Below are 15,818 nucleotides of genomic sequence, written 5' to 3'. Positions count from 1 at the left end.
AGCGGGAAAAAATGGCGCCGTTTAGATAATTCCTTCGGTTGTGGCAAACCTTCACCTGGGGCGGTGCCACCAACTTAGGGGGACGCGTCTAATCTGTCGGTGACGTCACCGACAGACTATCTTCAACTGGCCTGTATAAGCACACATTTTCTAAAGGCGGGGAAAGCAAAAAAAGGAGAGGATGAACTTTTTTCATACCAGGGGGGATTGTAGACAGGCCGGGGATGCATATTATTGATAGAAAACCGCTCTAAGGTGTATTTTGCATAATATGGGACCTTTAAAGGACAAGACATAGATAGATAGATAGATAGATAGATAGATAGATAGATAGATAGATAGATAGATAGATAGATAGATTTACTTTAATGATCCCAGACTGGGAAATTATTTTGTTACAGCAGTAGTGGGTCAGCAAATAAAACACTTTGTACATAACATAAATAGAATCCAATATATACATAGTGTATATATACAGTGCACAGTGTGCTATAAACAAAAAACAATAATAATATATACAACAAAACAAAATATGCAAAATATACTATAACAATAATAATATATACAACAAAACAGTAGAGAGACTAGAGTTCTCTGTCAGGCAGAGGTGAGAGAGTTATTGTGTAAAGTGATGGATTGTGGCAGGAAAGATTTCCTGTATCTGTTGCTACGACAGCGAAGCTGAAGCAGCCTTCTGGAGAAGGTGCTCCGCTGTCTGACCAGTGTGAGTTGGAGAGGGTGGAGAGGATTATCCATGATGGATAACAGTTTTTTCAGTGTCCTCCTCTCCACCACAGCCTCCAGAGTGTCCTGTTTGCAGCCAATCACAGAGCCAGCCTTCCTGATCAGTTTGTTGAGTCTGTTGGTGTCGCTGGCTCCAATGCTGCTTCCCCAACAAACCACAGCAAAGAAAAATACACTGGCCACGACAGACTGATAAAAGATCTCCAACATCTTGCTGCACACGTTGAAGGATCTCAGCTTCCTCAGGAAGTAAAGTCTGCTTATCCCCTTCTTGTAAACAGCTTCAGTGTTAGATCTACAGTCCAGTCTGTGGTTGATGGTAACACCCAGGTACTTGAAATCCTCCACCGCCTCCACATCCTTTCCCAGAATGCACAGAGGTTGGAAAGCCGTCTTCCTCTTCTTCCTGAAATCTATCACCATCTCTCTGGTCTTGCTGATGTTCAGCCGCAGGTGATTCTGTCCAGTCCACTCCACAAAGTTGTCTACCAGTGCCCTGTACTCCTCCTCCTGTCCCTCACTTATACACCCAACAACAGCCGAGTCGTCAGAAAACTTTTGCAGGTGACACGACCCGGTGTTGTACTGAAAGTCAGTGGTGTATAAGGTGAACAGGAAAGGAGACAGTACAGTCCCCTGTGGAGCTCCTGTATCACTAACCACCGCATCAGACAGAACACTGCCCATACGGACAAACTGTGGCCTGCCTGTCAGGTAGTCAGTAATCCAGGAGATCATTGTGTCGTCTACACCCATCACCCGCAGCTTCTCCCCCAGTAGCAGTGGCTGAATGGTGTTAAAAGCACTAGAGAAATCAAAGAATGTGATTCTCACAGTACCTCCTCCACCATCCAGGTGCGAATGGGCTCGTTGCAGCAGGTAGATGACAGCGTCATCAACTCCCAAGTGGGGCTGGTAAGCAAATTGCAGAGGGTCTAGCAGGGCTCTCACCTGCGGCCTCAGGTTGGCCAAAACCAGTCTCTCCAGCACCTTCATGACGTAAGATGTGAGGGCCACTGGTCGATAGTCATTGAGGTCTGATGGTGTCGACTTCTTTGGAACAGGAACCAGGCAGGAAGTCTTCCACAGCACCGGTATTCTCTCCTGACCCAGGCTCAGGTTGTAGGACAGGAGACAGCTGGTTGGCACATGTCTTCAGGTTCCTGGGGCTGATACCGTCAGGGCCTGCAGCCTTCTGCTGGTGGAGTCTCTCCAGCTGTCTCCTAACCTGGCCTGCAGTCACAGTCATGCGGGGGAGGCTGCTGGTGTCTTCAGTGGAGGACGAGGAGGTGGAGGAGGAGGTGAAGGTGGAGGAGGAGGAGGTAGAGGAGGAGGAGGTGGAGGAGGAAGAGGTGGAGGAGGAGGAGGAGGAGAAGAAGGAGAGGTGCTGCACAGGATAGCTCACATCAGAGGAGTGAGGGAGGAGGGGAGGAAGCATTTGGGGCAGGGAGGGTGTGTGGGGGTCTGAAGGTGTCAGGGAGACAACAGAAGGCTGTGAGCTGAACCTATTGAAGAATCTGTTCAGCTCGTTTGCCCTCTCCAGGCTGCCCGATGACTGTCTGCCGCTCACCTTACACCCAGTGATCTGCTTCATACCAGTCCACACATCCCTCACATTGTTCTGCTGGAGTTTGGCCTCCAGCTTCCTCCTGTAGGCATCTTTACAGGCCCTCAGCATATCCCTGAGTTCATGCTGCACTCTCCTCAGTTCTTCCCTGTCTCCAGACCTGAACGCCCTCTTCTTCTTGTTAAGAAGGGCTTTCAGGTCATTGGTGATCCACGGCTTATTATTAGGGAAGAAGCGTACAGTCCGGGTTGGCATGGTGGTGTGTTCACAGAACCTGATGTATTCTGTGATGCAGTCGGTCATGCTGTCGAGATCCTCTCCATGTGGCTCAACAAGTGCATCCCAGTCTGTCGACTCAAAGCAGTCCTGTAGTGCGTCAGCAGCCTCCTGAGTCCACCTCTTCACGCTCCTAGTGTGGACAGGCTGCCGCTGAACAAGGGGGATATACTTAGGGGTCAGCAGGACTAGGTTGTGGTCAGATCTTCCAAGAGGGGGAGGGCTGTGGGACTGTATGCATCCTTAGCATTTGCATACAACAGATCCAGTGTGTTACAGTCTCTGGTGGGGCAGTCAACATACTGGTGAAATGTTGGAAGGGTTTTGTCCAGTGAGACGTGATTCAAATCCCCAGTGATGACAATAAATGCATTAGGATGCTGCGTCTGTATCTGGGCAACAGCGGAGTGGATGACGTCACAGGCCAGCGCTGCATCTGCTGAAGGCGGAACGTACACACCGATAATGATGGCGGACGTGAATTCCTGGGGCAAATAATAAGGCCTCATCCCCACAGTCAACAGTTCAATGTCTGGGGTACAGAGACGTTTCTTCACGTGAACATGTCCGGGATTACACCACCTCTCACTCACATACAGTGCAATCCCTCCTCCACACAAGAAGGCATGGAAAATCCAAACATAAGACACAAGACACAACACAAAGACATGAATCTAGAGTCATGACACCTACCCTTTGATGATTAACTTAGAGAAATTATTTGTTTTCAGCTGTTAGCCACAGGGAGCGAAAGCGTATTATTTGACAATATTTTGGTTAGTTAAGGCAAGGCAAGTTTATTTGTATGGCACAATTCAGACAAAGGCAAATCAAAGTGCTTTACAAGAGAATAAAAATAACATTAACCCTCTGAATCCCAAGCCCGCAGGCGGGCTTGAAATACCACTTATTTTTAAATGACTGGCATTTACAAACCATTTGTCCTATCCAAAAACCGAAAACTGGCGTAATCGTCAGATTCTCAAGTTTCCGAAGGTACCTGAATGTATCACAAGCGCAACATATCTAAACAGGCCGGTGAAGACGGGAGAATTTCATGAAATTTCATCAACCTCACCTTGATTGCCATGTCTTCTTAGAAAATTTGCAGAAAATAAACCGTTTACTCTATCTAAATTTTGTAAAAAACAAATAATTCTACGCCTCTTACTGCTTTGAATTTTACGTCCCATGGCATTGTCTTGCAGGCGTAACATTTCTGCTTAGAGCCGCTCAGCACCAACGAGCAGGCTCTATATGCCTGTTCTCAGTGCCTTACAAAACTTGTTTCAGGTCAAATTTAACAACTTATCTTTCCTATGTTCCTTAGGCCTGGGGGTACCTGAAAATGTGGTGTATACACTAATTCCTTATTTTTTCAATTTTTAAGAAAGATAAAATCACAGAAATTCAATTTCCGTTTTTCTAATGATTTATAGCTTTTACATTTTGGTACACTGCATGAAGACATAATTCGCTTACATCAGCCTATAGCCATGGTTGTCCTGAATCTATAGAGGTGCAGCACTTCACTTTGCAGTGAAAAATGAGACCACAGTGAGTAAAAATGTGGCAGAAGCAAAAAACGGCCAGAAACTGCTTGGGGTACATTTAAAAACATTTAAAAACAAGTAAGAAGACGTCAAGAAACAAAACATTAAAACAAGTTAAGAGAAAGGAAAGTAGGCCAAAATAGAAAAGGTTTAAAAGAGACAGGACAAGAAAATAAAAGTCACTGTGCAATTCAAAGTTTTGAAATCACTTCAGTGAAAAACAAACTTGATTTAAAAGGGGTGAGCGTTAGTGCAGACCTGCAGTTTTCAGGGAGTTTGTTGGTGCATAACAACTGAACGCTGCTTCTTCATGTTTAGTTCTGACTCTAGCGACTGAAAGAATTCCTGTACCTGACAACCTCAGAGGGAGGTCTGGGTGGTTCATAATGCAGGAGCAGAAAAGAAATGTATTTTGGCCCGAAACCATTCAGTGCTTTATAAACCAACAGCAGGATTTTGAAATCTATTATTTGACGGACAGGAAGCCAGTGCAAAGATCTAAGAACTGGAGTGATGTGATCTACTTGTTTAGTTAGGATGAACCTTACATCTCTGGCGTGTAACCAAACAACCACACAGAGTCAGACTCAAGCTATCTTGTTTTAACAGATCATTCAGTGTAGACTTGGCGTCAAATAATAGATTTCAAAATCCTGCTGTTGGTTTATAAAGCACTGCAGATCGTCCTCACTCCTTAAGAGAGAACTTAGCTATAGCTTTTGTAGATATATGCTGATGTGATGGGTTACATCAACATGGTTCAAAAAAGTCAGGATATAGGCAGCAAAAGACTGGGGAAGTTATGAAATACTCCAAAAACAGGTTCAGTGTTAACAGGTGATTGTGTCATGTTGGGGATGAAAGGGGCACCCTCGAGTTGAACACAAGCAAGAATGAGGGAGGTTTACCACTCTAAGATACGCAAGTGTATAGACAATATTACTACATGGGCCCCGCAATGTGTTGTAAACCTGATGGTGATGAACATAGTTAGTTTTCAGATTGATTGCACTAAGGTTTAAGCAGCCTTCAAACTTTTTTTTGGAATCTGGGTTGTATTACAGTAACACACAACTGGTCACATAACGCTTGTTTGCAGGCTGTCCAGCAGTTTATCACTGCAGTAATGTTCTCCATATTTATTAGGGCCCGAGCAGGTAGACCTGCGAGGTCCCTATTGTAATTGGAAGAAAAGAAATTTTCTTCTCAAAGTTTGAAAGCAGTTTTGGATGCCTGAACATACCCAAAAACTCACCAAATTTGGACCGTGCGGGCTCTGAAGTGCCCCCTATTGTTCAGCCCCGCCTCCCACAAGTGCGTAGAAGAAAGAAATTCAACACGCAGATTTCTCATGACCAGACGCACAAAAAACCCTCTTGGACCGATACCGTCACTCCAACAGGATGTCAGCCATTTTGATGTGTGGCGGCATTTTTGTCCAAATCATGCCTACTTTGAAAATTATCTTGTCCTAAAGCTTAAACACCACAGTCTTCACATTAACTCAATTATCATCTTCATGCCTTGAAGAACAAAAGTTATGGAAATCATTCAGCTGCGACATACTTTAGTGGGCAGGGCGGTGGAAACCATTTTTTCCCCTCGCGGTCAAACATCAAGGCTTTATAACTTTAACATACAATTTCCTATCCACACCAAACTGCTCATAAGTGTAGAGGCTGTCTCCCCGAATAAATCTCAGCATCAATACTAAGTCGGCCATTTTGCTTTTGGCCGCCATTTTGAATTATTGCCAATCTTCGTACTTAAATGATCTCCTCCTACAGATGTAACACCACCGACTTCACAGTCACTCAGTATGATCCTCTGACCTTGAAGATGAAAAGTTATGGAAATCTTTATCCTACGTCATACCAGCTGGCCGTGGTGGTGCCCGCCATAAAAATCCTTCGTCATGAAGCATCGAGTCCTAATAACTTCTTCATACAATTTCCTATCTCGGCCAAATCTCTCAGGAATCTAGAGGGAGTCGCCATGAATAGATCTGTGCATCAATACTGTGTCATATCCATAGCGCCACCCACTGGACACAGGAAGTCAGACAAACATCATCCGATTGACGTGACGTTCACTGCTTGCTTTCTCCCCATCATGACATGCTTGTAACAGGTAAGCGCGCAGTCCGACAACGCCACAGCCCGACACGAATGGACTGCGAAGGCCCGTTCATCACTGCTTGCAGTTTTAATTTGTTCTTGTTGTTCTGACAAATTGTTTTCATGCTCACAGAGCTGGATTCCCAAGATCATCAAAAAGCGAGTGTGCACCACCTTTGTTGAAGATTCTTTCAGGTAATCTCTCCCTCTGGCTTGTCTAGTATTCAAAAATAATGATTTTTTTTTCAAGATATAAAATTCACAAGGAATTGGTACTGTAGTGTAGTGTAATGATGAGTTTAAAGAACCTTGCCCCCTCTGCTACAACTATGCCAGAAACTTTGAAGAGTTCTAATCTCACTTTCTTATCATTATGTTTCATCAAATTTGTATTGTTACTCTTGGAGAAAGTATTCCTTAATATATTTACACATTTTATACATATACCACTGCTACCAGACTGTTAGATGAAACAGACAGAAGCAATCGTACAACCCACTGCACTGGCCTCCACTTGTTTTCAGAAATGATCTGAAGGTTTTACTCATTACATTTAAACATTGAAACTTTAGGAGTTCATGGAGTGTCTGTCAGTGCCTCTAAAGTCTTGAGCAACTTTCCTGTTGCAATGTGACCTAGAGAGAACACTGTAGCAGTGAGGAACTTACTATAGAATCAGTTACCATGGACCAGTAAGCAACCTTTCTGTAAGAAAATGTCTAATTGTCTCAAATGCTTTTGTAATGGCTTAGGGTGTTTGAGACACTGTCATACACAGAATAACAGGATTTATGTTTTTTGTGTTCTTTGTCAGTAATGGAGCCTTGTGTCAGTGTGGTGGTGTGCAGGAGGTGCATGACTCTGTGGCAAGAGGAGACTACTTTGGAGCTGCAATTGTCACCCAGTGGGACAGCAGGCAGCACTCCTCAGAGAATCCCACTGATGCCTTTGGACAGCTGGAGTTTGCTGGCGCTGGACACCGACATAGCCATGTGAGTGGCAGCACTGAACTCCCACATCACACACAGTCATAGATATTTTAGCGTACCTTTAGTAAAGTGGTTCAGCCTCAACACTGATGAATAGAACCCATGGGCCACCACAGCCCAGGCTTTAGTGTGACTTTTACCCCAACAACCTTCTTCTGCTTCCATTCCATTGGGGATTTAAAGCTCCTGTGAGCGTTGTTGTCATTGTTGCTAACTTCCTGTCCATTTTGCAGTCAGCCATCCCCTCCATCCTCTCTATGTCACCACACTTGTAAAACTGGCTGTTTTCGAGACAGCTCTCCTTGCCTTGATCTTTTATTTAAGCATTTTTTTCCGCTTTCATCGTCGGGAGCAGTGAAATTGGTAGCTCAACCTGGTGAACGGTAGGATCCTGCTCTCTGGCTGTTACCCAGGCAGACAGGACCGCCTCTTTATGTGGTCACTTAGTCCTAAGTGGGCAGAACATTTCTTTACACAGACACTGGTTACTGTCCAAATGTTCTATAATACCACTTTTCCACAGAAAATGTGTGTATCAACAGAGGGTTATTTAATGCTGGTCAACCCCGCCAAAATCGCCTATTGACCCTACTCCCACTTCCCACAGGCAAGACAGCCCGTCTACGGGTAATTCTCATTCTATTATATTATTTGTCATATCCTCGCTCCTCACTTGAACCGGAAGTCGTTCCTGTCTGGCATCTTACAGGCCATCTCATCCCAAGGAGCGAGATCGTCCTCGCTCCTGTGTCTGCTCAGAGTGCACAATATAAATACACAGTACACAGACTTCTGGAGCAAATGATGACACTCTCTATGAAGGAGTAATAAAATGTCTGTAGAATGTTCTTATTTACCTCAAAAGTGTTGAGTTTCTCCTCAGTGTTGTCAAAAATTGTGCCCAGGTATTTGTACTCTTCTGCAATCTCTACATTCCTACCGTGGATTGTGCTGACGGCAGCTTCAGCTAGCTCCCTCTGCTTGCTGGAAAAGGTCACCACCATCTCTTGGACTTCTCCATGTTTAACTCCAGGTCCGATTTATCACACCAACTCCTGCAGCACTGAGCTATGTTAATGTGAGGGGTCTGAGAGCAGGGACGGGAGAACTGTCATCCCTGTTCTTTACCAGATGACAGTCTGGATGGGTTGACCTGTATAGAACATGGCATTTGTTAAACTTGAAGTGTTTCGATTATTGCGATGGAAATTAAATGAACAACTGACTACAGCTGGAACCTGATGTGGACAGGCTGGCAGTCATACGCTGTGAGACACATGACAGGACAGCATCTTCTTAGAGGGAATGTTGCTTGTGGTGGCCCACTGGTACTCTAGGTTTAGTTCATAGGTACGCTGAGCTCAGACAAACATTATGACTGAGGTTAAAATGTTTTGGAGTATTGCACCTCTGTCTGTATTTGAAAAATGATTAAATAAACGCATTCCCTCTCACGGGTCATCTGTCAGACACTATAATCCTCTCTTTGTTCTGTCCAGTTTCTGCGGCTGTCATGTGACACTCCACCTCAGATTGTCTACACCCTGATGACAACTCACTGGGGGCTGCCCTCACCCAACTTGGTGGTGTCAGTTGTGGGAGGGGAAGGACATGAGAAGATCAAAATGTGGGTGAGAGATGTCCTGCGAAACGGACTGGTTAGGGCAGCACAGAGCACAGGTAAGTGCCCATAGTTGACAACAGGGTTGGAAGAAAGCATAGAGAATGCAACATGGAGCAGTTGGTTTAAAGACATAAAAATAGTTTGGATCACATTGTTCACCAAGTTATTAGTTATTAAAAAACTCACCTGTGTCCCACCTCACTACTTTTTTTACTTGTTTTGCCCAGGGGCCTGGATACTAACAGGAGGTCTGAGGGAGGGCGTAAGCCGCTGTGTGGGCGAGGCGGTGAGGGACCATGGGGCTGCAGCTCCAGCTCTCTCCGACAAGAAAGTGATTGCTGTGGGACTGGCACCCTGGGGCATGGTGCACAACAGGCAGCAGCTTGTCAATCCCCAGGTACACCATGAGCTTGTCTGAGACAGTCCACTATAAAGCCTGCACCCTCCTTCCTGGCACACACACAAATAAATGATCACAGAAATGTTTTGTTACTAAACTTTTGAACTACACTCAAACTGCCACAACAGTCTTTACCATAGTTGATGTTACCTGAACAAAGTAACGCATGATGAGGGCTGTGCAGGCATGTGTTTGCTTTGTGTGAGGCTTTATTTTAGAACAATACAACAACAGATCCTCCATGCTGAGATCAGATCAGCACAAGGGTAGCAGAGTAGATTCCTTCCCTTCCTCAGAGTGAACTCACATTTACTTGTGTTGTCTGTTTGAAGGGGAGTTTCCCTGCTCGGTACTATGTGCAGAACACATCCCGTGACTCCTGCTGCCTAGACAATAATTGTCAAGCTTTCCTCCTGGTGGATGATGGAAGCGTTGGCCGCCGTGGCGGAGAGACAAGCTTTTGTGCAAGTCTGGAGGACTACATTTCCCATCAGCGCACTGGCATTTGGGGTGAGAAAGAGACATTTCAAACATGAAATCTGTAATGCCTAAGACAATTTAAAGACGTCATATGTTTTGACTGTCGGCTTATATTGAAGGCATCTCATTTTGCTAAAATGTTCTTGCTGTCACAAAGAAATTTTTCAAATGACAATAAAAAAACAATGCACGGCAGAGAGGGCACTTAGATTTACTAATACTATGAATTGGGAAACAGATGCAGATGCCTTTTCAGCTTACTGTATAAAGTTATATGATAGTCAAAATCTATATAACCACACTGAAACGATCCAAGAATTTTTGGGACCTCTTAATGTGACCAAACTATATGATGAGTCAGTGGAATTGACTAGGCAGAAACTGAAATAAAAGAATCCATCCTTAAACTTAACAAGTCTTCCGGAATCAATGGGTTTCCCGGAGAATATTAAAAAGACCTTTGTACATTAACTTACCCCAGTGCTAAGTAAAGCATATAACTATGCACTAGAAATGGGAGATACGCCTACGCCTAAGCCTTCTATGTGTGGATCTGAACATTTCAACTAGCATCCTGAATAGGAGAATACAGAAATATATTTTAAAAATAGCTACATCGGATCAAACCGGATTTATTAACTGCCAAAGTACCAGTAATATTAGGAGGGTGCTACATTTACAGTCATTAGCCACATGAAGCAGACAAATACTACTCAGCTTAGATGCCAAGAAAGCATTTGATAGGGTGGACCAGGTATATTTGCAGCAGGTTCTGATGAGCATGGGTTTTGGGGATGAGTTTGTTAAATGGATTACATTAAGGGCTCCAGACTGCGACCAAATCGGTGCATTTTGCGACCAAAATTTTACATTTAGTCGTCAGTGAATTTGCCGGTGTTTTTTTTTTTTTTTTTAACACCGGTAGTGGAAGGGAACCAAAGCGAATCAAAGAATGGACTGGAATCTGGACTGACAGGTGGCAGGCCAATCTGTGTTAGATGGGCAGGGACTGGCACTGTAATTGACTAATGTGTGGAGGGGGAGCGTCCGAAAGTTGTTCCGAGCGCAGAGGTACAAGGTTTCACTTTCAGCGAACAATGGCGAAACGAACTCCGCGATTCTACCAGATACGTGTCCGCTGTGTGACGGAGCTGAGCTGGTTTTTCACTTTCTAACTTCCACCAGGTCCGCTGCGCTGCGACTTCTATTTCGGCGGATGCCGGAGCAGGACGCAGCAAATCGGACGAGAAAAAATCTCGTAATTATGAGATAAGGAAAGGTGCGTCATTGATTGTGGTCAAGCCAGCTGTGGTTCGCGTTTGCTTGGTCAAATCAGCCGCACCGTTTTTTTTCTAGTGCGCGAATCTAATAACATTTACGGTAATCGTAGTGAGGCCGCTCTGAAGAAAAAATCTCGTAATTATGAGATAAGGAAAGGTGCGTCGTTGATTGTGGTCAAGCCAGCCGTGGTTCGGGTTTGCTTGGTCAAATCAGCCGCACCGTTTTTTTTCTAGTGCGTGAATCTAAGAACATTTACGGTAATCGTACTGAAGCCGCTCTGAAGAGCTGCTGGTGGTGACTGTGTGACCACATACCCGTCCAGTTTATGTCGTCGAGAGGACGTCTTGTGACCGCGTCCTGGAAATGACGTCAAAATGTCCCCCGATTCAGCTGTGATCTGGCCCATTACTGAACGTTGCTGAAAAGCCGTCTCGCAACTGTCCCGGATGCTAGCGAGTGTTAGCAGCGGATGCTAAGCCCAGCCAATATTGCTGTTAGTCCTTTGCGGTCCTGACAACTGCTTCTGTCAGGTGCAGGAGGCCACAAAGTTGAGCCCGAGAGGAGGGACCCAATTTAAACTGCAATAAATTCCTCCCGGCTCTATACCGAGTGCGCTGAAATGCTGTTAGCAGCTCGCAGCAGGCCTTTGCGGCCTAGTTAATTCGGTGAGAAAATATGATAGTTCAGGTGTTACGTATTAGCAGCTAGGTATTAAGTTTGATTCAACAAAAGAAAACACCAAAATTTAGGAACTTGCAGCCTCTCTACGGACGGTGTGCCTGACAGTGACAGTATTTTACTACAATCAAACTCCGAGAACATGAAAAGGTTACTTACTTTACTCTGTTGTGCTACCACCATGGCTACCACCGCTGCACGTGCTGACCTGCTCTGGTGCGTGTTGGACAAATGCGTCACGTGCTGGGTCGTAGGTCAGATCACGCCCACTTTCTTATATGTACATAATTTTTTGATGGTTGTTTGTCTGTTCATTGTATCTATGTATGTGTGTGTCTGTGTATAAAATAAAATTTAAAATAAAAAAAACAAAACAAAAAAAAATGCACTTTCTTCACCTAAAAAGTTTTTGTATGCCTGAGAGCCCGATTGGGTCATGATGACGTCCAATCACAACTAGTCCGATCAGGCCGAGAATATGACCATATCACAACAATTACTTGCGCGCGGACGGACAAGTACGTTCAAGAGAGCCCAGTGGGGTCGTGATCGGACTTATTTCCCTTAGCAAAAAGTAATATACTTGAAGTCCATTTTATTAAGTATGCTTGAGTATAAGTATAGCAAGTATGCTATGGACCATGTACTTGTAGCATACTAGAAAGTATACTAATTTAATACTTCTTCTGACTAAATTGGAACATTTTGAGTTTATAAAAGTATACTTTAGGTATACTTTATGAGGTCATTTTAAGTTTACGGAAGTACACTTTCAAGTATACAACAAGTACACTCATCTATATACTACTAATGTACTAAGTATATACTTCTTATTCACATTTTAGTTTAGTAACATGCAAGTTTATAACAGGGGTAACACCTCAAAGCAAATGTGGGTAGTGAAAAATATCTTTATTCTGCTAAATAAAATGTATGCACAAATCAGTGACTTCACCTTAATCTGTACTTAAATCAAGACATACTAAATATTAGTACTTGAAATTTGGCTAACTCTAGCCAGGGACTTACCATTTATTACCACACACACCCACAGCTTAACAAGACGGTAAGTCTCTCCCAGAAAAAACCCCTTCACTCACGGTGCCAACATTTTTATCATCTCTGTTTACTCGACACAATTTAACCACAGAACAAGGATGTGAATTAACCCGCAACCATCTTTACACATCATCTTATTCACAACCACATTCACAAACCATAATTACACCAACAACAACAGAATACCCAAGAGTCTTTGCGCCACAGTCCGCAAGGGGCGTTACAGTATACTGAAGTACAAGTATAAGCTTTAGGGGCCGTCCACACGGGTGAAAACGATCTTTTTTTTCTCCGTCTTCCTCGTCATCGTTTTAAGAATATTTGCGTCCACACGGCTTCACTGAAAACGACTGAAAACGACCGAAAACGCTGTAGTTCATATTCCAGGCCTATAGGTGCCGCTTGACATTCACCAAAAACGGAGAAGAAGACACGGAGCATGCGCATCAAGCTTGCGCGCTGTAAACAAACAGACAGTAGACGGAGAATCCGAACACAAGAAGAAGAAGATTAAAATGGCTAGTGCAAGGAAACCAGAATCGTTTGTGTGGACCGTTAATGAGGTCAAACTGCTGCTACGGGCCACACTCAACTACAAGGCATGTAAGTTGCAAGAAAGGCTCAATATCTTCTGCAGCACGAACACGAGCATGCAGGCCGCCATTGTTGTTGTTGTTATGGGACGTCGCGGGGTGGGGCGATGGCGTCATCGTTTTGGAAAGTATGCGGATTCGCCGTCCACATGAAAACGGGAGGGCTGCGTTTTCAGATTTCTCCACCCTGAGACCCGTTTTAAAAAAAGTGCGTTTTCAGGCGCTGCGTTTTCAGGATAGGTATGGACGGTCGGCCAAAACGATGCAATACATGTGCGTTTTCGCAAAACGGCGTTGTCGTCTGGACGGGGCCTTAGTATTAAGTCTTAGGCCCCGTCCAACGTTTTTTTCTAAAACGCACACGTATTGCATCGTTTTGGCCGACCGTCCATACGGATCCTGAAAACGCACTTTTTTGAAAACGGGTCTCACGGTGGAGAAATCCGAAAACGCAGCCCTCCCGTTTTCATGTGGACGGCGAATCCGCATACTTTCCAAAACGATGACGCGATCGCCCCTCCCCGCGACGTCCCATAACAACAACAACAACAATGGCGGCCTACATGCTCGTGTTCGTGCCGCAGAAGATATTGAGCCTTTCTTGCAACTTACTCTCCTTGTAGTTGAGTGTGAGTCTCAACAGCAGTTCAACCTCATTACCGATCAACACAAACGAGTCTGGTTTCCCTGCACTAGCCATTTTCATCATCTTCTTGTTGTGTTCGGTTTCTCCGTCTACTGTCTGTTTGTTTACAGCGCGCAAGCTTAATGCGCATGCTCCGTGTCTTCTTCTCCGTTTTTGGTGAATGTCAAGCGCCACCTAGAGGCCTGGAATATAAACTACAGCGTTTTCGGTCGTTTTCAGTGGATCCGTATGGACGCAAATATTCTTAAAACGATGACGAGGAAGACGGAGAAAAAAAAGATTGTTTTCGCCCGTGTGGACAGCCCCTAATGTACTTAGTTTTAGAATATTCTTTATACTTTTCAGTATAAGCCAAGTATACTTCACTATACTTTTCTTAAGTATATAAAATATAGTATATAAAAAGTACACTTCAAGTATACTGCCTCAGTTTTAGTATAAAATAAGTATACTTGTAGTACACTTGAATAAACTACTTTTTGCTAAGGGTTGTCCGTTTGTGCGTAAGTAATTGGTTGTGATATGGTCATATTCTGGGCCTGATCGGACTAGTTGTGATTGGACGTCATCACGACCCAATCGGGCTCTCTCGGACACGTCCGGGTCCATCCGTGTTTGCTGGGATAGGAGGATAAGGATTTTGACAGAGGATTACTTAAATAGTACACAGTAGAAGTACTTCATTATAGTTACACAAGTATTCTAGGGAGTACTTAGTTCAGCAGTATATGAATCTTGGTCTACTTATGGAAAATACGTTTTTTAATAACACATAAAAGTTGGGCGAAATATCCTTATTCTTTTTCTCTGTTAAGGATTTTGACACAGGATTACTCGAAAAGTACACAGTAAAAGCACTTCATATTATGCATGCAAGTAGTCTAGGAAGTGCTAAATCCAGCAGTTTATGAATCTCGAACTGCTTATGGAAAGAATGTTTTGTTGTTGTTGTTGTTGTTTTTTCTCATGTCGTCCTTTACTTTGAAATCCGGATACCTTCGTGATAACTTCAGTTTATTACCGGGAGTATTTACTGTAAAAGTATGATCTCATAATTACGAGATATTTTCTCATAATTACGAGATATGGTGTAAAAAAAAATAAATAGTTATCTAGTGAATGCAATGCGCTTCCGTAGTGATATGCCAAAACTAAGCATTACAGTTCTTACTGAGAGTGAAAGTGAACCTTTTGAAGTTACGGTATGTGTAGACTGTGTAAAGTACTTGCCTGCCCTCTAGTGGTTAAGTTTGTAGAGCACATTGCACTGTGTATCAAACCAATCTTCAAATGCTTTAACAAATACATTATGTAAAAGCCAAATGTATCTGTGCAGATCTCTGAGCGTAGAGCAGGGTTCTCCTGTTTTTTGTCTGGTAAACTTTTCCTACATATATATAAAAGCCAAAACAAAGAGTACAAGGAAACTGAAGACCATCTGCATGGAAGCTGAGAGATTTTAGACACCTACTAAAATCAATTTAACTCATGATAAGACATTGGAAGCTGTGTGCATGTAAAGTTGCGGGATGTCATGAAAAATTATTTTTAATTTATTTTCATTTATGTTTTTATTTAAAGTAAATCTTCTATCTTGGGCCAACAGGTAGTGGCAGTATTGAAATCCCAGTGTTGTGCATGCTCATATCAGGAGACGCAAACATGCTGGAGGTAAGGAAACTATCAAATACTTTCTCACTCAACACAAACACTATCACAGGTTTTTTGAATTCTACCAAAATATTTCACCCATATTGTTTTACCACAGGAGGAACAGGTAAAATATTATGTTAGATTTAGGGAATGTAGCA

At 43.6% G+C, this 15,818-nt stretch overlaps 1 protein-coding gene across 2 annotated transcripts in view; it reads left to right on the top strand.

Annotated features, from left to right (window-relative positions):
• The window catches only part of trpm4a (transient receptor potential cation channel, subfamily M, member 4a), a 70,677-nt gene that overhangs the window by 10,194 nt on the left and 44,665 nt on the right, over positions 1-15,818 (top strand). For both annotated transcript variants that reach the window (XR_003983031.1, XM_030409968.1), the window contains exons 2-7: positions 6,391-6,452; positions 7,072-7,249; positions 8,746-8,926; positions 9,098-9,267; positions 9,603-9,780; positions 15,614-15,678. Coding sequence is in view for 1 of the 2 variants with exons in the window: in XM_030409968.1 (XP_030265828.1) it covers positions 6,391-6,452; positions 7,072-7,249; positions 8,746-8,926; positions 9,098-9,267; positions 9,603-9,780; positions 15,614-15,678 (834 nt within the window). In the remaining variant the exon portion in view is untranslated. The remainder of the gene's footprint in view (positions 1-6,390; positions 6,453-7,071; positions 7,250-8,745; positions 8,927-9,097; positions 9,268-9,602; positions 9,781-15,613; positions 15,679-15,818) is intronic.

The sequence above is a fragment of the Sparus aurata genome, chromosome 24 (genome assembly GCF_900880675.1).
Source record: "Sparus aurata chromosome 24, fSpaAur1.1, whole genome shotgun sequence".
Taxonomy (NCBI): Eukaryota; Metazoa; Chordata; class Actinopteri; order Spariformes; family Sparidae; genus Sparus; species Sparus aurata.
Note: the sequence above shows the minus strand (reverse complement) of the source record. Positions and strands in the feature narration are given on the sequence as shown.